Genomic DNA, 24,339 nt, shown 5'->3' with positions numbered 1-24,339 from the left:
ACGTGTTCCTAGAGGACAGCGTAGTGCAGGAAAACTAGCACACATGAAGGATGTGGGTATGTACATGCCTCTACTGTGGCATGGCTCTGTACCCATTCTACAGTGCAGTATGGATGGGGGCAAGGGGTGTGTACCAGGTCACAGGTACTAATAGTCCTCCAGGACCATTCCCACAATGCATTGACCCTTACCCAAAGATATTAAGGTCCCTGATCGCCCAGTGCCAGCAGTAGTAGCAACCTGCACTGAGCTCTTAAGATAAATTCTCCTGTGAAGACTTGATCAGCACTGGTGATCATGGATCATATTCCAAGAGCAGCTGCTTGGTCTCTGGAGCATACTTGGGTGCAGATGACTGTGTAGTCAGGGTAAATCATCCTCTGTGACTTTGCCTAGAGTGGCAGGAACGTACACCTGTACCGGGAGATTTCATGGAGACTGGAGGAGGTGGGCATTCACTAGACTCCATCTTCATGCCAGGAGCACATGAAGCACCTCAGGCTTGTTTATAGGAGGGTGAAGCACTCCAACAACAGGTTGGGGAAGAGATCTAGCACATGCTAATACTACAATGAGTTAGACCAGGTGACATCCAGGACTGCAAATACAGAGTCTGAAGTGACTCTCAACCCTACTGGCCTCATCATATGATGGGACACCACTGAGGGGCAAGGCAAGGAGGCAGCAGGGACCTTGAAAGAAATCTTGGAGGAAGCCCCAGGAGACCTGGAGAAAGAGGAGCATATTATTTGCTACGTCTACTTGGCAGCCCTAATTGAGGAAGCATCTTCACAAGGAACCAGAAGAGGACCCCACACTGTGGAAAGAACTGGAATCCCAGGCTGGTAAGTTACAATATATACACCCCTCCCCCGAAATATCCTCTCTTGCTGCAATAGTACATGCCTGAAGCCAGGTCCCCCAACACGCACACCCCCGTTCACCCTGTCATGTTCCTCAAGCAAGACATGGTTGTAAATCAATGATTTTATTGAAATACCATGAACAACTGTAAAGCATTTAGTGGAAGCTATAAAACAAAACAAAAAAGAGTATTAAGCAGCCACTGTGTCTGTGCATTTCTCAGCCAGCGCTCTGACACTGACAGTTCCTGAGCTGCATGGAGTGGAGGGAAAAGAAGGGAGGGAGAGGTAAGGTTCTGAAAGGGCTGGCATGGGCAAAGGAGAGTTTTATGATACTTATAGTTTTGCAATGACCCCACACCACCCCTTCCCTGTCTTTCCTTCCCCTATGGAATTGGACTCCTGGACTCTTACTCACTTATTTTTGACTTGGTAATTTCCACAAGTGGATATGTTTGCCTCCATTACCAACACAAACTACAATCAATTTTGCTCAAGAGGGGTGTTGGGCCCTCACTCACTGGGAAATGGTTTCCTCATTCCTTGGACAAAGTGCCTTCTGTATGCATTTCCTCCGATAACCGTGATATTGAGGGTAGTAAACAAGATCAAGCAAGACAAATCCAAGATCATGTTAATAGTTCCAGTGTGGCCTAAACAGGCCTGGTATCCTTATCTGATTCACCTTGCTGTTTGTCCAGCAATGAATCTTCTATGCATTCCCAATCTTCCCTCTCAAGATGCTGGTCACATGCTCCATCCCAACCTGGGGATTCTTCAGCTCAAGGCTTGGTTACTCAATGGTTCCTGGGAATAGACATCTTGTTCTGCAGAGGTACAGCAGGTGTTAACAGTAGAAAAAGGTCTACTTCTACAGTACTGCAGAAACTAAAAAGATTTCACCACTGTGTGACCAATGACAACTTTTGTCCACTTATTCTTCACTCTCTGGTCTCCTTGACTATCTGCTGGAATTAAAGATGTCACGATTATCTAGGAATTCCATCAAGGTTCACTTGATAGCTATGACAGCCTTTTATTCCTGGTGTGAGGGATTCTTAGTGTTTGCTTATCCCTCCATAATGAGATTCATTGAAGGGTTGAGGAATATTTTTGAGAACACACCCAAGAATGGGATTTAAACGTCATACTCAAGTGTCTTATGACGCCCCCCTTCAAACTCATGCCATCTATTCCATTCTTTACATATCCATGACAATGGCATTCTTGGTGGCCGTCACTTCTGCTTGAAGAGTCAGGGGAATTGTAACTTTAAAGATGGACCCTTCCTTTACAGTGTTTTTCAAGGACAAAAGTTTAATCACGTCCACAACCTGAGTGTCTACTTAACATGTCAGGTGACTTGATGTGAAATTCAGATATCTCCCAGAAGCCACGTCAGACCAGGGAGGATGTGACATTCCATACCCTTTATTTGGTCAGAACCAGATCATTTAGAAAGTCTCCCAAACTGTTCGTTTTGATCCATCAGCAATTCAAAGGCTCCACAATCTCCACCCAGAGGTTTTTGAGAGGAATTTCTAGATGCATTATTTCCCTGTTATGTAGCTGCTGATATACAGCCTCCTTTTACCTTTTAACCCATGCCATGCGGTCTCTCTTTGCCTCTAGGGCAATCTCAAACATTCCCATTATTGAGATTTGCGAGGTTGCAACTTGGACTTTGATACATGCCTTTTCCAAGCAGGTGGTGGTTCGTTCGTTCTTCTAGATCAGATGCTGTGCTTGGGAATGCAGTCTTGTCTTCAGTATTGAACTCAGCTCTGAAACTCCCCTCTCCAGCTGAGGATACTGCTCAGAAGTCACAAAATTGAACACCCACAGAGATGCTACTTGAACAAGGAGGAAAAGTCAGCTTGTGCAGTAACTTGGATTCTTCGAGATGTATCCTCCTATAGATGCTCCACTACCTTCCCCTCTGCTTCAGAGTTTCCTTTGTAGAATTTTGTCATGGAGAAGGAACTGAGGGCAGTTTGCCTGTGCAGTCCTGTATATTCTCAGCTGAGGGCATGAGTAGGCCTATAGTACATGTGTAGGCTGAACGGGCACTATTATCAAAAACATCTCTTACAAAAGCATCTGTGCACCAGAAGTAGAACACACATAGGGGAACATATTTCAAAGAACTCCAGTTACTGCAGACTGTGAGTAACCTCTCCTTTAGGGTATGTCTACACTGCATACTAAGTCCAGGCTGTGACTCAGGTTTGAGCCCAATCTCCCCTTCATGTGTGGTGGGGGAACCCCCACTTTGGGGAGGCTAGCCTGCTAGCCACGTTCTTTCCACCTGAGGCCCCACCCCCCGCATGCTGGAGCCTCAAGGATCCCTGAGGGGCCCCCCTGCAATTGGAGGAGCCCTGTGGCCTGCCCACCCTAGTCATGCCAGGCCACTCTCAGCACCGGGCCGGCCCTGTGCGCCTGGCCAACCTCCAGCCAGCCCCAGCACCTGGCTGAGCAAGCCTCCTCACTCCCATACCCTCCGCTGGCTCGCCATGTTCCCTCCTCACTTCCCCGTCCCTGAGGAGGAGGGACGCGGTGAGCAGCAGCAGGCAGGCAGCAGCAGAGAGTGGGGGCCAAGGGGAAGAGGCCACAGTGTCCAGTGTGTGGAGCCCAGGTGTCCAGTGGCGGGTCAATGGCAGCTGCACCAGGGAAGGCTTAGACTTCCCTGGCCTGTTATTCCCACTGCCCATGCCCCCTTCCATCTTTCCTTCCAGGCACTGACCTCCTGGTAACTGGACCCTGCCTGCCCCAAGCAAAATATTTGCCACCCCAAGCTCCGAGAGTGCAACTGCCCAAGCAAAAAAAAAAAAAGGGTGGCTGGAATTCCGCCTCTGGAATTGTGCCGCTCCAACCATGTGCTTGCTTTCCTGGTGCCTAGAGCCAGTCCTGCTCTGGCCTGTCTGACTCAGACCTCCTGATAACCAGACCCTGCCTGCCTGCCTCCTGATACCTCCTAGGGTGACCAGGTGTCCGGTTTTCGACTGGAACACCCAGTCGAAAAGGGACCCTGGCGGCTCCAGTCAGCACCGCCAACTGGGCCATTAAAAGTCCAATTGGCGGTTCTGCGGAGCTAAGGCAGGCTAGTCCCTACCTGTCCTGGGACCATGCTGCAACCCGGAAGCGACCAGCAGGTCTGGCTCCTAGGTGGGTGGGCCACAGGGATCCACGTGCTCTGCCGTCGCCCCAAACACCAGTTCTGCACTCCCATTGGCCTCCGCCTAAGAGCTGGACCTGTTGGCCACTTCTGGGGTGAGGTGTGGAGCCAGGACAAGCAGGAAGCCTGCCTTAGTTTCCCCCACCCCGCACTGTGCCGCTGACTGGGAGCCATCCAAGGTAAGCCCGCTCCCCAATCCCGAGCCCCAACCCCCTGCCCAACCCTGAGCCCTATCCCAACCCCCTCATCCCTGGCCCCAGCCAGAACCCCTCTGCCCCACTCCCCAGCCTGGAGCTCCCTCCTCCACCACAAACCCCTCATCCCCAGTCCCATCCCAGAATACACACCTGCAGCTGGAACCCTCACCCCCTCCTACACCCCAACCCCAGCCCAGTGAAAGTGAGTGGGTGTGGGGAGAGCAAGCCACTGAGGGAGGGGGAATGTATTGAGTGTATTAGTTCTTTGGGGTTTGCCTCTAGATTGCAGAGTCAAATTCTCCTCTGGGTCTAAGGAGAAGTTTCGAAGTGACGGGCTGTCTTTCCCCATTCTCCCTGCCTCCTGGGGAGGAGCAGCCAAGCAGGACAGACTGCCTGGTCCTCAACACATGTAGTGGGAAGAGCTCCTTTCTTCCCCTGCTCTAGATATGGTCCTGTGGTCCCCACTCTGCAGTAACTCATGCCCATTCACGGGCTCCTTCTGTTCCCCCTCCCTGCAGACTGTGGGGAGGATAAAGAACTGCTGCTGCTGCCTCACTGGGAGACTGAAGATCATCTGCTGTTGCTGGCCTCCTTGCTTCCTCCAGGGCTGGAGGCGTGAAAATTCTCCTTCTCAAGTATGAAATGCCAGAATCAATTGATCTTTTTGCTGAGTAGGGTAAAATAAATTTGTGCTTGTTTTGGGATGGGGCAAAGTTAAATGATGTGTACTGTTGGGAGCAGAGAGGCCTGTAACAGCATGGCGCTCATCTCATGAGCACCTCTTCTGGTCAAGTGTGTCTACACTCTTTAAGTAGTCCCAGCCCTAGTATTGGGCAAGACCCCCAGGGCTTCCTCCCTGGAGGCACTCTCTTGGTCTACTCTGGCCCCAGCTCTCCAGCTCAGCCACTAAGTAGTTCAGTTCCCCTTCTGGGCATTTCTCACTGTCCAATTGTGGCCTATGGGTAACTGGCTCACCCACTACTCTGGTCCCAGTCCAGGGACCCTAAGAATAGCAGTCATGTGCTACCATGTCCCTTTGACTACACTGCTTTCAGTTCCCTGGGACACCTCCCCACAGCCCAGTCCTCACCAAAGCTTCACCCTTACCTCAGAGCTCCTCTAAGTTCAGGCCCAGTAGCCAGCCACAAGCTCTTCCTTGCTGCCCCAGACCCTGCCAGCACTGAGCTATCCATGGTACTGCAGTTCCCTTTAGCCAGCCAGGAGCACAACCTGCACTACTCATGCTCCACTAAGGAGCTAACTGTCCTTTTATATGGCCCTCCTGGGCCATGATTGGCTGCTCCCTGCAGCCTTTCTGATTAGCTGCTTCCCTTGCAGCTAGTCTAGGCTGCTTAGAGGACTCCTCCATTGCTCCTTTCCTGGGATGGGTGAGACAGGACTCTGAAGCCTCCAGTAAAGGATCTCTGGGCCCAATCCACCTGATCACAACCAAATCGTTTTAAGTCTGAAAGGATGAGAGAGGTAAGGAGGGAAAAGTTTGAAAGGGAGGAAAAGCAGAGTGAGGAAATGTCTCCATTCTTCCTACAACCCTGTCAGGGTTCCCTCCCCACTCTGAACTCTAGGGTACAGATGTGGGGACCTGCATGAAAGACCCCCTAAGCTTATCTCTACCAACTTAGGTTAAAAACTTCCCCAAGGCACAAATTCTCCCTTGTCCTTGGAACGGTATTGCTGCCACCACCAAGTGAGTTAGACAAAGATTTAGGAAAAGGACCGCTTGGAATTCCCGTTTCCCCCAAAATATCCCCCAAAGCCTTGCACCCCCTTTCCTGGGGAGGCTTAAACAAGGTGAGCACAGACCAGACTCTTGGGTTTTTAGGACACTAAAAACCCCAATCAGGTTCTTAAAAGCAGAACTTTATTATAAAGATAAAAGTAAAAGAAGCACCTCTGTAAAATCAGAATGGAAGGTAATTTTATAGGATAATCAGATTCAAAACACAGAGGATTCCCCTCTAGGCAAAACTTTAAAGTTACAAAAAAACCAAAAACAAACAAAAAAACCCCAGGAATAAACCTCCCTCTTAGCCTAGGGAAAATTCACAAGCTGAAACAAAAGTAAGCTAACGCATTTCCTTCCTATTACTTACAATTTGTAATCTTAGATGCTTAGTTCTGGTATGGCTTTAGGAGATGTATTTTCCCTGCCCTGGTTCCTCGCTGACCCAGAGAGAACACAAAGAAACACACAACCAAAACCTTCCCCCACAGATTTGAAAGTATCTTCTGTTGGAGGAGAGGGTATTTGTATTTGGTTTTGTATTTGTATTATTTGTATGTATAGAGGCTTGTAGGGGCTTTGTGCTGGGAGAGAAGCTGAGCTCTGATTAGGGGTGGGGCTTCTCTGATTAGGGAGAGAAGGTATACCTATAAAGGTATACCTATAAAGGTAGCCAACCAGTCGTGCAGCGGCACAGACAGCTGTAGTGGCACAGGAGCTAGCAAACAGCTGTAAACAGGGGAGTTTCAGTAGGAGTTTGTATTGCGGTGCTTATTTGGGGTTTGTTTTTGCTGTGGGGGGGTGTTTTGGTGTGATTTGTGTTTCCCAGATTAACAGGACTTAGGTGGGAAGGCGATGACAGATACAGAGGCAGAAGTGGGAGTGACTCATGTAGTGGAAGACACAACAAAGATGACTGGATGTGAAGCTGTGGTATGTACATGATCCTGGAGGGGGGACCTGGTAAGAGTTTTGTCTGCATGAAATGCCGTCTGATGGAGGAAAAGATCAGAGGTTTGGAAATGCAAGTGGAAAGTCTGGCTGAGTTTAGAAAGGGGTTTGAGCAGATTATGGAGTCAAGACATGAGGTTTTGGAAGGGAAAAGCTCAGACTTGCAGATGGAAGCAGGACTGAGGAATTCTGAGGGGAGACTGGGTGAGAAAAGTGGTCAGTGGAAGCATGTGACTAAAAGAACCAGGCAGAGGAAAAGACGGGATAGTGAAGGAGAAATAGAGTTTAGGAACAGGTTTGCAGAGTTGGAAAATGAAGAAGGGGCTCAGCAGGTAGTCACTGAAGGTGGAAGAGCAAGAAAGAAGAGAAGGGCGGCTAGTCCTATAGGAAAAGGGGAAGAATCAATGGAGACTACACCAAATATGAGCCCCAGGAGGATACAGGATGGGTTGAAGAGGATTACAAGGGAGAATAGGAATGGAAAGAACTTGCAGCCAGAGGGAACAGAGGAGAGACTGGAGAATAGCACCGTCACCAGGAAAAGGCAGGTCTATGTGATCAGGGACTCTTTATTGAGAAGAATAGACAAGCCTGTAACCAGTGCTGATCAAGAGAATAGAAGGGTGTGCTGTCTTTCAGGTGCTAAGATACAGGATGTAGACCTGAAGTTGAAAAGGATCCTAAAGGGAGCAGGAAAGAATCCCCTAATTATCCTTCATGTGGGAATAAATGATACCACTAGATTCTCGTTGGAAAGTATTAAGGGAGACTATGCTAGACTGGGGAAGATGCTTAAGGAAACCAAGGCTCAGGTGATCTTTAGTGGGATTCTGCCTGTTCCTAGAGAAGGGCAACAAAGGTGTGACAAGATTATGACTATCAACAGATGGTTAGGCAGTGGTGCTATAAGGGAGGGCTTTGGGATGTATGGCCACTGGGAGGCATTCATGGACAGAGGACAGTTTTCTCGGAATGGACTTCATCTGAGTAGGGAAGGAAATAGACTTCTAGGATGGAGGCTGGCACAACTGATTAAGAGAGCTTTAAACTAGGAATTTGGGGGAGATGGTTGGGAGATGTCCAGTTAATCTCTATGCCGGATTTTAGCGTTGTGAGGGAAGAAAACGAAGTAAGAAAGGATACAGCCGTGGGTAGGAGAATGTATATAAGGAGGAAGGGCAGTGTGGATACCAGTCTAATAGGTTATACTGGCTGTAGAATGACTGTGCATAATAGGGTACAGAATGTGAGCGAGGCCAAACAGCAAAAATTAAGATGTTTGTACACCAATGCGAGGAGCCTAGGTAACAAGAGCTACTGGTGCAGGAACTGAAACCAGATATTATAGGGATAACAGAAACATGGTGGAATAGTAGTCATTACTGGACTACAGGTATTGAAAGGTATGTGTTGTTTAGGAAAGACAGAAATAAAGGCAAAGGTAAAGGTGGTGGAGTAGCATTGTATATCAATGCATATACATTAATACATTATGCATATACATATACGTTAATATACGTTAATTTGTTCCTTGTATATCAATGATGAGGTAGAATGTAAAGAAATAAGAAGCGATGGAATGGATAAGACAGTCCGTTTGGGTAAAAATTACATTGGGGAAGAAAACTACTAGAGCCTCCCCTGGGATAGTGCTTGGGGTGTGCTATAGACTGCCGGGATCTAATTTGGATATGGATAGAGCCCTCTTTAATGTTTTTAATAAAGTAAATAATAATGGAAACTGCGTGATCATGGGAGACTTTAACTTCCCAGATATAGACTGGAGGATGAGTGCTAGTAATAACAATAGGGCTCAGATTTTCCTAGATGCGATAGCTGATGGATTCCTTCATCAAGTAACTGGACAGTCTCTACGTAAAAGAATGAATGGACACAAATCAGACGTCAAGAATAATAACATTCAAAAACCAGTTGGAGAACACTTCAATCTCTCTGGTCACTCGATCACAGACCTAAGAGTGGCTATCCTTCAACAAAAAAGCTTCAAAAACAGACTCCGAGAGACTGCTGAATTGGAATTAATTTGCAAACTGGATACAATTAATTTAGGCTTGAATAGAGACTGGGAATGGATGAGTCATTACACAAAGTAAAACTATTTCCTCATGGTATTTCTCCCCCCCACCCCACCCCCCACTGTTCCTCTGATATTCTTGTTAACTGCTGGAATTAGCCTACCTTGCTTGTCACCATGAAAGGTTTTCCTCCTTTCCCCCCACCCCCCTGCTGCTGGTGATGGCTTATCTTAAGTGATCACTCTCCTTACAGTGTGTATGATAAACCCATTGTTTCATGTTCTCTGTGTGTGTATATAAATCTCTCCTCTGTTTTTTCCACCAAATGCATCCGATGAAGTGAGCTGGAGCTCACAAAAGCTTATGCTCTAATAAATTTGTTAGTCTCTAAGGTGCCACAAGTACTCCTTTTCTTTTTGCGAATACAGACTAACACGGCTGCTACTCTGTCATTATGCAAGGCATTGAATTTAGCCGTATAGAGTGGAAATCTGTCAACTTCATGAAAAAACTCGCACAGATACAGACAGACATCATCTTCCTCTCCAAATGCAAACAGATGGACATCATACCGAAAGGACTGAAGGTAAAAAATCCATTACAATCTACATACCACACAGACTATGCTGACAGCTTGTGCCACACACTCTCAAAGAAACTGCAGAACCACCTGATCAACATCCTCTACAGCAAACAGGGAAAGATTAAGAGTGAGCTCTCAAAACTGGATACTCTCATAAAGAACCAACCTTCCAAACAAACTTCCTTGTGGCTGGACTTTACAAAAACTAGACAAGCCATTTACAACACACACTTTGCTTCTCTACAAAAAAAAAGGACACTAAACTATCTAAACTACTACATGCTACAAGGGGCCACAACAGTGGTTCCCTTAACCCACCCAGCAATATTGTTAATCTATCCAACTATACTCTTACCCCAGCAGAAGAATCTGTCCTATCTCGGGGCCTCTCCTTTTGCCCCTCCACCCCCACGAACATGATACAGTTCTGTGGTGACCTAGAATCCTATTTTCGACGTCTCAGACTCAAGGAATATTTCCAACACACCTCTGACCAACATATTAACCCACAGAGACCTTCCTGCCAACACTACAAAAAGAAGGATTCTGGGTGGACTCCTCCTGAAGGTCGAAACAGCAGCCTGGATTTCTACATAGAGTGCTTCCGCCGACGTGCACGAGCTGAAATTGTGGAAAAGCAGCATCGCTTAACCCATAACCTCAGCCATGCAGAACACAGTGCCATCCACAGCCTCAGAAACAACTCTGACATCATAATCAAAAAGGCTGACAAAGGAGGTGCTGTCGTCATCATGAATAGGTCGGAGTATGAACAAGAGGCTACTAGGCAGCTCTCCAACACCACTTTCTACAAGCCATTACCCTCTGATCCCACTGAGAGTTACCAAAAGAAACTACAGCATTTGCTCAAGAAACTCCCTGAAAAAGCACAAGAACAAATCCGCACAGACACACCCCTAGAACCCCGACCTGGGGTATTCTATCTGCTACCCAAGATCCATAAACTTGGAAATCCTGGACGCCCCATCATCTCAGGCATTGGCACCCTGACAGCAGGATTGTCTGGCTATGTAGACTCCCTCCTCAGGCCCTTTGTTACCAGCACTCCCAGCTATCTTCGAGACACCACTGACTTCCTGAGGAAACTACAGTCCATTGGTGATCTTCCTAAAAACACCATCCTAGCCACTATGGATGTAGAAGCCCTCTACACCAACATTCCACACAAAGATGGACTACAAGCCGTCAGGAACAGTATCCCCGATACTGTCACGGCTAACCTGGTGGCTGAACTTTGTGACTTTGTCCTCACCCATAACTATTTCACATTTGGTGACAATGTATACCTTCAAATCAGCGGCACTGCGATGGGTACCCGCATGGCCCCACAGTATGCCAACATTTTTATGGCTGACTTAGAACAACGCTTCCTCAGCTCTCGTCCCCTAATGCCCCTATTCTACTTGCGTTACATTGATGACATCATCTGGAACCATGGAAAAGAAGCTCTTGAGGAATTCCACCATGATTTCAACAATTTCCATCCCACCATCAACCTCAGCCTGGACCAGTCCACACAAGAGATCCACTTCCTGGACACTACGGTGCTAATAAGCGATGGTCACATAAACACCACCCTATATCGGAAACCTACTGACCACTATTCCTACCTACATGCCTCTAGCTTTCATCCAGATCATACCACTCGATTCATTGTCTTCAGCCAAGCTCTACGATATAACCGCATTTGCTCCAACCCGTCAGAAAGAGACAAACACCTACAAGATCTCTATCATGCATTCCTACAACTACAATACCCACCTGCTGAAGTGAAGAAACATTGACAGAGCCAGAAGAGTACCCAGAAGTCACCTACTACAGGACAGGCCCAACAAAAAAAATAACAGAACGCCACTAGCCATCACCTTCAGCCCACAACTAAAACCTCTCCAACGCATCATCAAGGATCTACAACCTATCCTGAAGGACGACCCATCACTCTCACAGATCTTGGGAGACAGACCAGTCCTTGCTTACAGACAGCCCCCCAATCTGAAGCAAATACTCACCAGCAACCACACACAACAAAACAGAACCACCAACCCAGGAACCTATCCTTGCAACAAAGCCCGTTGCCAACTCTGTCCACATATCTATTCAGGGGATACCATCATAGGGCCTAATCACATCAGCCACACTATCAGAGGCTCGTTCACCTGCGCATCTACCAATGTGATATATGCCATCATGTGCCAGCAATGCCCCTCTGCCATGTACATTGGCCAAACTGGACAGTCTCTACATAAAAGAATGAATGGACACAAATCAGACGTCAAGAATTATAACATTCAAAAACCAGTTGGAGAACACTTCAATCTCTCTGGTCACTCGATCACAGACCTAAGAGTGGCTATCCTTCAACAAAAAAGCTTCAAAAACAGACTCCAGCGAGAGACTGCTGAATTGGAATTAATTTGCAAACTGGATACAATTAACTTAGGCTTGAATAGAGACTGGGAATGGATGAGTCATTACACAAAGTAAAACTATTTCCCCATGGTATTTCTCCGCCCCCCTCCCACCCCCCACTGTTCCTCTGATATTCTTGTTAACTGCTGGAATTAGCCTACCTTGCATGTCACCATGAAAGGTTTTCCTCCTTTTCCCCCCCCTGCTGCTGGTGATGGCTTATCTTAAGTGATCACTCTCCTTACAGTGTGTATGATAAACCCATTGTTTCATGTTCTCTGTGTGTGTATATAAATCTCTCCTCTGTTTTTTCCACCAAATGCATCCGATGAAGTGAGCTGTAGCTCACAAAAGCTTATGCTCTAATAAATTTGTTAGTCTCTAAGGTGCCACAAGTACTCCTTTTCTTTTTGCTTCATCAAGTAGTTGCTGAACCGACTAGAGGGGATGCCATTTTAGATTTAATTTTGGTGAGTAGTGAGGACCTCATAGAAGAAATGGTTGTAGGGGACAATCTTGGTTCGAGCGATCATGAGCTAATTCAGTTCAAACTGAACGGAAGGATTAACAAAAATAAATCTGTAACTAGGGTGTTTGATTTCAAAAGGACTGACTTTCAAAAATTAAGGAAATTAGTTAGGGAAGTGGATTGGACTGAAGAATGTATGGATCTAAAGGCAGAGGAGGCCTGGGTTTACTTTAAATTAAAGCTGCAGAAGCAATCAGAAGCCTGCATCCCAAGAAAGGGGAAAAAATTCATAGGCAGGAGTTGTAGACCAAGCTGGATGAGCAAGCATCTCAGAGAGGTGATTAAGAAAAAGCAGAAAGCATACAGGGAGTGGAAGATGGGAGGGATCAGCAAAGAAAGCTACCTTATTGAGGTCAGAACATGTAGGGATAAAGTGAGACAGGCTAAAAGTCAAGTAGAGTTGGACCTTGCAAAGGGAATTAAAACCAATAGTAAAAGGTTCTATAAATAAGAAGAAAACAAAGAAAGAAGAAGTGGGACCGCTAAACACTGAGGATGGAGTGGAGGTCAAGGATAATCTAGGCATGGCCCAATATCTAAACAAGTACTTTGCCTCAGTCTTTAATAAGGCTAAAGAGGATCTTAGGGATAATGGTAGCATGACAAATGGGAATGAGGATATGGAGGTAGATATTACCATATCTGAGGTAGAAGCAAAACTCGAACAGCTTAATGGGACTAAATCGGGGGGCCCAGATAATCTTCATCCAAGAATATTAAAGGAATTGGCACCTGAAATTGCAAGCCCATTAGCAAGAATTTTTAATGAATCTGTAAACTCAGGGGTTGTACCGTATGATTGGAGAATTGCTAACATAGTTCCTATTTTTAAGAAAGGAAAAAAAAGTGATCCGGGTAACTACAGGCCTCTTAGTTTGACATCTGCAGTATGCAAGGTCTTGGAAAAAATTTTGAAGGAGAAAGTAGTTAAGGACATTGAGGTCAATGGTAAATGGGACAAAATACAACATGGTTTTACAAAAGGTAGATCGTGCCAAACCAACCTGATCTTCTTTGAGAAAGCAACAGATTTTTTAGACAAAGGAAACGCAGTGGATCTAATTTATCTTGATTTCAGTAAGGCATTTGATACCATGCCACATGGGGAATTATTAATTAAATTGGGAAAGATGGGGATCAATATGAAAATTGAAAGGTGGATAAGGAACTGGTTAACAGGGAGACTACAGCGGGTCCTACTGAAAGGTGAACTGTCAGGCTGGAGGGAGGTTACCAGTGGAGTTCCTCAGGGATCAGTTTTGGGACCAATCTTACTTAATCTTTTTATTACTGACCTCAGCACAAAAAGTGGGAGTGTGCTAATAAAATTTGCGGATGATACAAAGCTGGGAGGTATTGCCAATTTAGAGAAGGACCGGAAAATCATACAGGAAGATTTGGATGACCTTGTAAACTGGAGTAATAGTAATAGGATGAAATTTAATAGTGGAAGTGTAAGGTTATGCATTTAGGGATTAATAACAAGAATTTTAGTTATAAGCTGGGGATGCATCAATTAGAAATAACAGAAGAGGAGAAGGACCTCCGAGTATTGGTTGATCATAGGATGACTATGAGCCGCCAATGTGATATGGCCGTGAAAAAAGGTAATGCGGTCTTGGGATGCATCAGGCAAGGTATTTCCAGTAGAGATAAGGAGGTTTTAGTACCATTATACAAGGCACTGGTGAGACCTCACCTGGAATACTGTGTGCAGTTCTGGTCTCCCATGTTTCAGAAGGATGAATTCAAATTGGAACAGGTACAGAGAAGGGCTACTAGGATGATCCGAGGAATGGAAAACCTGTCTTATGAAAGGAAACTCAAGGAGCTTGCTTGTTTAGCCTAACTAAAAGAAGGTTGAGGGGAGATATGATTGCTCTCTATAAATATATCAGAGGGATAAATACCAGAGAGGGAGAGGAATTATTTAAGCTCAGTACCAATGTGAACACAAGACAAATGGATATAAACTGGTCATTGGGAAGTTTAGACTTGAAATTAGACAAAGGTTTCTAACCATCAGAGGAGTGAAGATTTGGAATAGCCTTCCAAGGGAAGCAGTGGGGGCAAAAGACTTATCTGGCTTTAAGATTAAACTCGATAAGTTTATGGAGGAGATGGTATGATGGGATAACATGATTTTGGTAATTAATTGATCTTTAACTATTCATGGTAAATAGGCCCAATGGCCTGTGATGGGATGTTAGATGGGATGGGATCTGAGTTACTACAGAAAATTCTTTCCTGGGTATCTGGCTGGTGAATCTTGCCCATATGCTCAGGGTTTAGCTGATTGCCATATTTGGGGTCAGGAAGGAAGTTTCCTCCAGGGCAGTTGGCAAGAGGCCCTGGAGGTTTTTCACCTTCCTCTGTAGCATGGGTCATGGGTCACTTGCTGGAGGATTCTCTGCTCCTTGAAGTCTTTAAACCACGATTTGAGGACTTCAATAGCTCAGACATAGGTGAGGTTTTTCGCAGGAGTGGTTGGGTGAGATTCTGTGGCCTGCGATATGCAGGAGGTCGGACTAGATGATCATAATGGTCCCTTCTGACCTTAGTATCTATGAATCTATGAATCTATTCTCCCTTTATTGGTCCTTTTGGTCAGGTGCCAACCAAGTTATCTGCGCTTCTTAACCCTTTACAGGTAAAGGAGCGATTTTATACTACCCTTAGCTGTATGTTTATGACAAACCTCTTGATTTCTCCCATGTAAAATCTAATCACCACTCTCAGGGTAAGACAAGGGGGAAATGGTGATATTCTAAACTCTTCCCACAATATAAGCTCAATGTGAGTCACCAAAATGGGATCATGCTAACTGTGGATTGTGCAGATGTTGAAAATATGATTGTGTGTGCTCTCTGAGCTCCTTGAGATTGGCTCCCCTTTGTAGAGCTTGAATATGCCTGTGGGTTCTGCTAGATCTTCTTGACTGGAGAAAAAAAACTTATGCTATCTCCCAAATGCAACTCACATGAGGCACCAAAATGAAATGTCATTCATAGTAAGTGGTGCAGACTTGTGATCTTCTCTCTGTTCTTGCATGAGGAATGGAATAGTTAACAATGTTGACATTTAAATTATCATCATTGGGCACCTGAGTTTACACCATAATGTAATGAATGAGGCAGTTCACACCTTTCAGAGCTATCCAGTCTCTTTGCAGACTCACTCAGATGGCTACACTCCTGTTGGCGTAGTTACTCCACCTGTGTGAGAGGCAGTAGCTATGTTGGTAGGAGAGCTTTTCCCACCGACATAGCACTGTCTACATGGTGGGGGTTAGGGTCAGTATAATTATGTCACTCAGGGGTGTGGATTTTTCATGCCCCTGAGTGACGTAGTTATACCAGTGTAAGTGTGTAATGTAGACCTGGCCTCAGTTTGCATTTTTGACATTTTCTTCACCAACATAATAGCTAAATATTTATTTTTTAAAAAAATGAAAGTTGAGATTCTGAAGAACAAAGTAATAACTTCAGAGAGGTGCTGGTATTGAGCATAGTTGTGGACTGGCTGTTCTGAACCTGAGCACTATCCCCAAATCTATCTTCTCATCTTTGTAGCCTCATTCTACCTATTTTAATCCAGAGTCCATTTGTTTTCCCATTTTGTCATAAAAGAGATTGAAAAGGAACAATGGAGCTAGAGGTCAAAGCACACCCCACCCAGAAGAAGAAAACTGAGCCCACCTGTACCCACCCTTCTGCAAGGGAAGAAAATCTGAAAGCACCTCTCGGGGGTACCAGGACCTACCCAACCCACTTCCTGCCTTAAACCCAGCAGGAAAGAAGCTAACATATTCCCCATACCCAGGCACTGCGAACTCAGTGGTACAACTAGAGCAAGTTCTGTGGCAACAAGCCCTAAATTCCATTGCACCAAACACGAAATTCCATTACCATGAAATGTCCCTTGTTCCCATCCTCCCAACCTCACATAAATGTGTACAGCCATGGCTCATAGCTGAAAACACTCGTTGCCATAATATTCATCAATTATTTTTGAAAGTGATCATTTCTGAGGATGGTTTTGTTCACTATGCTTTTCAGGTGGTCCAGCTCCACTTCCTGGTCCTCGGATGCTACCATGTTGTCCAAGCTGCCCTGGACAGAGACTTCCCATGTGTGCCAGGGAAGCAGTGTGTGGATCCTGCCTCAGCAGGTCAACTCCTGCTTCTCCAAGTTGGCTCCTAGGTCTTGGCTATCATACTGTTATCCAGGCAGCTTTTCAACCTACACTTCACACTGCCACATTCCCTCAGTACAATCAGGCTCCCTTACTCCCTGCTACCTGGCTCCATTGGACAAAATATGCACCGTAATCTAATTTCCTTCAATTAAATGGGAATTAATGGGGAGGCAGAGGCAGCTGCAGGCAGGTCAAAAGGAGGGAAAATGCTGGGCACCTTTCTGCAGCAAAATGGTGAATGTTATACTTTCCAAAATTGCCAAATTCTGCAGCCTCAGCATCACTGATGTTTCATTTCAGATCAACCCTTTGCAGTGACATTGTTCATTTCTTTTTGACGTAAAAGGTTGTTTTAGTTCAGTTTTGGGAAACTGAAAAAATTAAATTTTTCCATTTCTGGCTTTGGATTTTCAAGTTCCTCCACCTCTTAATTATTTTTTTTTACTCTTCTCTCCCTTTCTCCAGAAAGACAAAAGTAAGAAAGCATGTGAAGATAAAGAAAAAAAGAGGGGACGCCCCTGTATATCTAAAAACTGAAAATGGAAACCTGAAATTTTTCAGTTTCCAAAAACCAAAATGACATTTTAAGCCAAAGGGAAAAAAAAGTTTTGAATCAATATTTTGAAAAGAAACATTGTTTAAATTAAGAATGAAAATTCTAAGGGAAAACAGTCACTCCAAAAATGGGAATGGTGATTTTTCCCACTGAGTTTACTGCAGGAAAGCTTTTGATTTTCTGACTGGCTCTAGTGTATTTGCATATATTTTTAGGTGCTTGCAGGAGAGAGCATATGCTGATTGTAGTGTCCAAAGGTCCCAATGACACTGACGCCCCTTTGTGCTAGACATTGTACAAACAGATGGAATGGGAAGACACAAACTCTTCCCTGAAGAACTGACTAAGTTGAGACCAAAGCCACCTCATTGTCCTTGTTCAGAATCCTCCTTAAAACTCTTCTTTGCTCTGATACCTATAAAAATACCTGACGATGTTGAGGCAGGTGTGGTGCTGTGACTAGAATGGGCAGGAAGACAGGGTTTCCATTCCACATATTCCTGTGAAACTTATATGAAATAAGAAGATTCCTGTAATTAGTTTTGGTCAATCTCTTTAATATATGTCCAACAAATCACAATCAAAATAATTAGCCCCCTCCCTGGAAGGTCTGAACTAAGCAGTTTAATTCTTAAAGTGATTCTTAAAGTGTTTTGCTATAGGATATAGTCTTTGATGTCTCTTTCTCTGCTTGGTCAGCCCCTCAGTTTGTGGCCAGTTCTCCTCCAGACGACTGGCAGATTCTCTCAGACACATCAGGACAATACATTTAGGTCTAGGCATATTGGAACTGATGATTTATCCAGGAAGCTCTGGGTTTTCATGGCTGGAGTTTGACTATTTAGGTTTTTATTTTGATGAAGCCGCCCGCTAGCAGTAAAATTTCTTCTATTCTACAGCATTGAATAGAAAAGAGATTTAGGTTTGCAAAGTATCTAGCTGCCTTTCTTACTCTCCGAAACTCCTGCACAGAAGGAATTTCTTTCCGTAGACACAGAGTTGAGTGTCATGCTGTTTGAAGGGAAGAACACATTAACAGAGTAGGTGAAAGTATCTTTGTAAAAGCAATCCCATAGTTCTAACTGGCTGCATTTTAGCAGAGTGACCTTACCGACAGAGCATATAACATAACTCAGCCCTACAGCCATTACAGTCCAAGGACAAGCTCAGGAGCCTGGCAGTGGAAAATCATGGCTTTCACATCCAGTATAGATTGCTGGTTTCCCATCCAGCCCATATGAGTCATTGTGTAAATTTTCTAGTATCTGAGATTTGTTTTGTGAGCTGTGAGACATGAGTGGGTTTCAGGCCATTTCCAAGTGGCCATGTATTTAATAACACGACTATGCAATATGTGGTACCCTTCTCTGATCTCAGTAGAAAGGCCAAAGACGATAAACTCCCCTCACTTTGAGAGGTAATGTCTTCATAGGCAAGCATGGCATACATTAGTAGGGTGAGGTAACTATCACTGCTGTTGTCTGTATTGTCCCTGTTCTTAGGATATATAAAGGACATCAGTATCCAGGACTGTCAGTATTCATAAGCATAAACTCCTGTTAAGATTACTGGTTTTGTTCCCTTGTACACCAGTCTAAACCAAGAGCAATTCTACGGGGCCAACCTTTATCACCCACTTGTTAAATTTTCAAACAGCTACCTTTGTGCTTTCTCCCCATGCTGTCCCTCCTACTTTGGGAGGAGGCCCCCAATCAAATCTGCAAAATTCAAGATTTCAACATTTGTTTTTGTCACAATTAAGGGTGAAAAGATAATCTCCAAGTTTTTTGGGGGGAGGAGGTTGTTGGAATGAAGTATTCTGAAATATTTTCTTTCAGAAACATTGATCCTATTATTTATATTGCATTATAACATTGATTATTGCGATGTAGTACAAAAAAGTCAAAAAACCTCATCAAAATGTAACATTTTGAAATTTTTCCATCAAAATCTACACATTCCCACAAAACATTTAGCTTTCCATGAGACAGCATTTTCCAATGGAAAACTGTTCAGTCAAAACATTTTCTACCATCTCTAGCTGTGACCACTGTCTGTCATGCTGAGTAGTATTATCTCATTCTTTCTTCATGTTCCCATGTCCGTATCTACTCATTGGCTCTTATATTGTAGGTTCTTTGGGAAATGGACTGACTTTTTGTTCTTTGTTTGTACAGCACCTAGCACAACAAGGTTCTGGTTTGTGATGGGCACTCCTAGGTGCTACCTCAATACAAATGGTAAATTTAAGAATAATCTCAGTAAAAGTCAACAATATTCCATTGGTATAAAACTAATTGAGAGCAGAATCAGGCACATTATCCTTTTTGAAACACAAATAGCAACCATATAGTTTCAGTCCAACATGACTTATTTCAGCGCAAGGAAAACAAGAAACAAGGAAAAGAAGGTGTCCATGAGAGAGACAACACAATAGTCATGTTGCCTCATTAACAGGGTACAACAACCAGAGAACAAAATGGCTGCTGACTCTATTAGACTTGGTCAAAACATTCCATTTAAACTTGTTATTTAAATAGAAAATGCCTTTTCAACCAAAGTGCATGAAACTTTGTTTTTTCAATGAAAATTTTCAAAACTAAAAGAGTTAAAATATTCCAAAAACACTGAATGTTATTTTCTTAGGAATATAATTACTCTGTCTCTCTGCTACCCCTGCCTTTGTCCAGTGGAAAAATTTTAAAAAGCAAGAGAATGTTCCCTTTCCCTACTGAAATGAAATAAAAATAAAAATCAATACATTGAAAAAATGGAAAGTTTTAAACAAAACTAAATATTGATTTCTTTTGAGCCTTTGTGAATGATACTTATCTTTTTTTTTTTTGACCAGCACTAATCTGGACACATAGGCAGAGCTCTTAGGAATGTTCAGTATACAGATTACCAAAGCATCACAGTTTCATAGCCATAGCACCACAAAGCAGAAGGAGGAGAGCACCCGTGGGTTATTAGTAAGTATTTTACTTGTTTTTTCTAGTCAGTTATTCCTAGCTTCTGAATGCTGCTTCATGTAGAAGAGGTTCTTTCTCTAGCAATCCAATTTTCCATTGCTTCCGGAGTAAATAACCAAGGTCATTTAACATACTTCCAAGAGCTTTTTCCAGTCCCCCAAATTTGATGATTATTGCACTCAATATTCATGTTCAGGGAGGTAGTGAGGGAGAATTTCCCCTTTTTTAGTAATGTATGAAGGGGTCTTGGACATCACTCATGAACATGTGGGCTGCAATGGGGGAGATTGATCATCATTAGTGTGAAGAGAGCAGAGATTTTATGGGAGAAGAGAGACTATTCCTTTGTTAGTGTAAGTGGACTTAGTTATGTGGGGTCTATGTTGAGAGAAAGGATCATATCCTTCCTCCACAAACCCACCATTAATGGGGAAGGGGCTCAGATCTTCTAGAACTCTGTTTTCTCCTTTTGTGAGTTGGGAAGATGACCTTCCTCCCATTAATGTGAAAGTTGTTCAGGGACAGATAGGTAAATAATTTACCTTTGGTACTTGTGTATGATGGGCTGTATGTTGCATCAATGTAGGTGCAATTGATCTCTATCTAAGAAGTCAGTGCCCATTTAAATGCCATAGTGCATACTCACCAATCCAAAAGCTACTCCTTGATTTTGGCTAGCCATTTCTTTATCTGCTTCACAAAACCTTCATCCACTTCAAAGTAAACTGCCTAAAACAAGAAGCCAAGTTAATAATCAGAATGAAGATTCACATGAGCTAGAATCTAAGAACTAACCACTTTTGTGTCTAATACAGACCTGTCAGTTATACTCTTTCCCATTGGGGGTGGGTGGGGAAGGGCAAAACGTAGCTGGTTTTGTTTTTTTCTGATTCCAGGGTCAGCACAGGAGGGATGTCCCATGAAATCAGAGAAAGTGTCTAGAAATGACTGACACTGAACTGTTTCAAAGTCATCTTTTGTCTCCCTGGTTTATCCCATATTTGGTCAAGCAAAGTGAGGCCCTGCACCCAATTTGAGAGCATTTCTCTGTTTGTTTGTCGCACCTGAAAAGTTCTGTGGAGCTGGAAAGCTTTTCTCTTTCACTAATAAAAGTTGATCCAATAAAATATATCACCTCATCCATCTTGTCTCTATTATGTAACAGTCATATACGTTAATTTGTTCCTTGTTTGACCAGAGTACCAATATTGCTTTATATTCTATAAATATCTAAGGCCTGCTTCTGTGCTGTTATCCTGATGTCAATCTTGAAATCATTCCACTGATGTAATACAAATGCAAATCAAAATAGAATCATGCCCCTAGGGAGTCATTTCTAAATGGAGATCAGGTGAAGGAAGCAGACTCACCTGCTGTGATTCAGCAATGCCATATCTCATCATAGTGGCAAGATGTTCACAGTTAGACATAACTAGATTGTAGTCTATATTCTTCCCCACCAGGTGCTCAGCTCTCTTTACCACATGAGGAAGAGGTAATGGAGGGTGCTTTTTATCTAATTGGTTGTTTACAGCATAGCTTGAAACACGAGCCACGTTCCTCAGATGCTCCTTTTGCACTTTGGCTTTGAAGAATTCTCCATTAAGCATATTATTCAATCCCTCTTCCAACTCTTAAAAAAAAAAAAAAAGACAGCCAATGAGAGGTGAAAGAGGGTTGGCAGTTTGCCCAGGGCAAGTGTCAGATCTGACAGGAATGACTAGATCCTCGCAAATAAGTGATTTTTTTTTTGGTTCAGTACTGAACTGGAGGGAAAAAATCCCCCCCAAAAAAGTTTGTTTTGAGCTGAATGAGATGTTTTGTGAGATTCAGAATGCAATTTCTTCATTACTTTTTGTTTAGTCTTTGGGTAGATTTTTTACTCTAGTTTCATTATTTTAAAAACATGAGCTAAATTTCAAAACCAAGTCAAAATGTTTTGTTTATAAAATGTCAAAACAAAATGTTTCAACTTTTTAAAAATTATTTTTAAGCTGAAACTTTTCTCCAATGTGACCCAAATTTGGTAAATAGTTTTGGTTGACCCCAAACTGTTTTTCAGTGAATAAGATATTTGTCCAAAAAATTTCAGCCAGCTCTAAGAATGATATCTAGAAAAGACTTACTTAGCACTGCTTCTCTTGGTTGGCCCATGAAGAGCAACTCCTGACTGAGATATGCGAAGCATACAGTATCGCCTGTTGGAAGTAAGAGGAAAGGTAATTGGGTGGTTAGGTGGAAAGCTGGGATTTGGGAGACCTGAATTCAAGAGTCTGCTATTCCATAGACTTCCCGTGATACATTTGGCTTACTTGGGACACAGTCTCTCTCTCTGCCTCAGTTCTGCATCTGTAAAATGGGGATAATAGTACTTTCCTACTTTAAAGGAAGAGTAAATACAGTAGAGATTGTGAGGTTCTCAGATTCTGTGGTAATGGAAGCCACATGAGTACGTTAGCTAGATAGAGTTGAGACACTAAGTGCTACTGATGAACTAAAATGTTGAGGGAAAGGTGGAAGGGTCAGATCTGGGGCCCAAATCTGAACTGAGCAAATTCTGGGCCCAAACTGCTTGGAGCTTATTGTGGAGACTGAATCTTCTCTAGCTGTGGCTGAGCCAAGGAAGGGCTAGCAGAGCTCTGAGTGATCAGTGACTTTTGGTTTGTGATTTAAGTATGAGAAATTGCTAGGGTTCTCCTGACTCTGAGATGCATCAAGAAAGGCTCAGAGACTATGTACAGCTTTGAAGATCAGAGGATCACACGCAGGAGGAAGAGTAGACGGAACAGTTTTGGTTATTGCCTTTTCACAAGTGTGCTTCCTCCATCTTGCCACCCAACAACCTCAGTGTGCTTTAGCCACATACCTATAGCGGACATCACTTGGGTGAAACAAGAGTTCAATCTCCAAGACCCATTCATGCCTTCATCTATCTGATGAGAATGCCAACGGACCAATTGGTGTAAATTGTAATGATAGGTCATGTGCTGTGCACACCGGTCCCACTGAACTGAAGTGAGATCATTTTTATACAAGGGTCAAAACATCAGATGAGAATAATTTTGGATTATGTGATGAATCTATGGAAGGATTCATCTTTTTATTCTTATTTACCTGGAAATGTGAAGTGGACCACATGTCCCTTTCCCACATAGATGCCCCAGTGTTGGTATCCCATTCTCTAAAATTCAATCAGATCCCCAGGCTCTAGCATTATTGCTGAAGTAAGGAGATCCCATAGATGCCGTATCTGAAAGTGAAAGAAAGATTGGTTGTTAAATCCTTGCTAAACAGAATATTTTTCTTTAAACCTTAAGAATAATAAACTGCAACAGCTGAGAATGCAGAAAAATCACCAGCAAATCCCATATTTTTAAGATGTGCATGTGGCTTCTCCTGGCTTGATCCAGAGAGACTCATCTCCCATCCAAGACAAGCTGAACTCAGTTCCAAGTTCTAACCATCTTATCCAGAGAGCAATGAATCCTAAAGGAGACTACTCAGCACAACTTCTACTGGCTCTGCCCAGGGGAAAGTAACTTACATCTTCTGACAACATACAGCTTCTACTGACTTGGCCTCCTGGGGAGGAGGCTATCATCTGAAGTATGTTCACTATGGGACAATCCAGATGCAGTCACTATGGCTGTGGAAGTCCTTTTGGCATTGGAAATAATGCACTGGCCAGAGCAGCTGGATTTGGGGACTACACAAGATGTGTTCACCCCATGCATGGCACAGAGCAGAGCTGGTGAGGGTGGGAGGAAGAGACGATTCTGAGTTTTCACTACTGCACAACTCCTCTGTGTTCTACCCACCCCATTGTAGAGAGGTTGCCCAAAGCACCTTGGAGGTTAATCTATGTTCCATGTATGCACACAGAACTTAGATTAAAAACAAATATTCTTGCTGGAAGGTTGCAATGAAACATTACTTTCATTCTTAGAATTCAAAATGATAACACATAAGAACCCCAAACAAAGAGAGACAAAGAAGGCTGTTCCTTAAGACAGAGAGTCATAACTCACCCCACTTTACTATAGGCTGGTTGGCTGCAGACTGATTGCTGCTAGGCCCAGCTTGCATGCTTCCCCAAAGAGCCCCCTAGC

At 43.8% G+C, this 24,339-nt stretch overlaps 1 protein-coding gene and 1 long non-coding RNA gene across 2 annotated transcripts; one reads left to right on the top strand and one right to left on the bottom strand.

Annotated features, from left to right (window-relative positions):
- The first annotated feature begins 18,161 nt into the window (after positions 1-18,161).
- Positions 18,162-22,028, top strand: LOC122457796. The gene is made up of 3 exons (XR_006277470.1): positions 18,162-19,498; positions 20,110-20,230; positions 21,127-22,028. It is a non-coding gene; the product is annotated as an uncharacterized LOC122457796 (long non-coding RNA).
- Positions 20,882-22,421, bottom strand: LOC119846628 (phospholipase A and acyltransferase 1-like). The gene is made up of 3 exons (XM_043503911.1): positions 22,357-22,421; positions 21,601-21,863; positions 20,882-20,959 (listed from the first exon to the last, which is right to left on the bottom strand). Exons 1-3 carry the CDS (start codon positions 22,382-22,384, stop codon positions 20,888-20,890), a joined length of 363 nt encoding a protein of 120 aa, XP_043359846.1. The 5' UTR covers positions 22,385-22,421; the 3' UTR covers positions 20,882-20,887.
- Between the last annotated feature and the right edge of the window lie 1,918 nt (positions 22,422-24,339).

This window comes from Dermochelys coriacea, chromosome 1 (genome assembly GCF_009764565.3).
Source record: "Dermochelys coriacea isolate rDerCor1 chromosome 1, rDerCor1.pri.v4, whole genome shotgun sequence".
Lineage (NCBI taxonomy): Eukaryota > Metazoa > Chordata > Testudines > Dermochelyidae > Dermochelys > Dermochelys coriacea.
This window is presented reverse-complemented; position numbering and strand designations above follow the sequence as displayed.

What these genes read in the sequence shown, in the direction of transcription:
- LOC119846628 (XM_043503911.1), bottom strand. Translation starts at nt 22,384, where the DNA reads ATGGGCCAACCAAGAGAAGCAGTGCTAA. An exon ending in ACCAAGAGAAGCAGTGCTAA is followed by an intron (nt 21,864 to 22,356) that starts GTAAGTCTTTTC and finishes TTTTTTTTTAAG; the next exon opens with AGTTGGAAGAGGGATTGAAT. An exon ending in GCATTGCTGAATCACAGCAG is followed by an intron (nt 20,960 to 21,600) that starts GTGAGTCTGCTT and finishes TTCTTGTTTTAG; the next exon opens with GCAGTTTACTTTGAAGTGGA.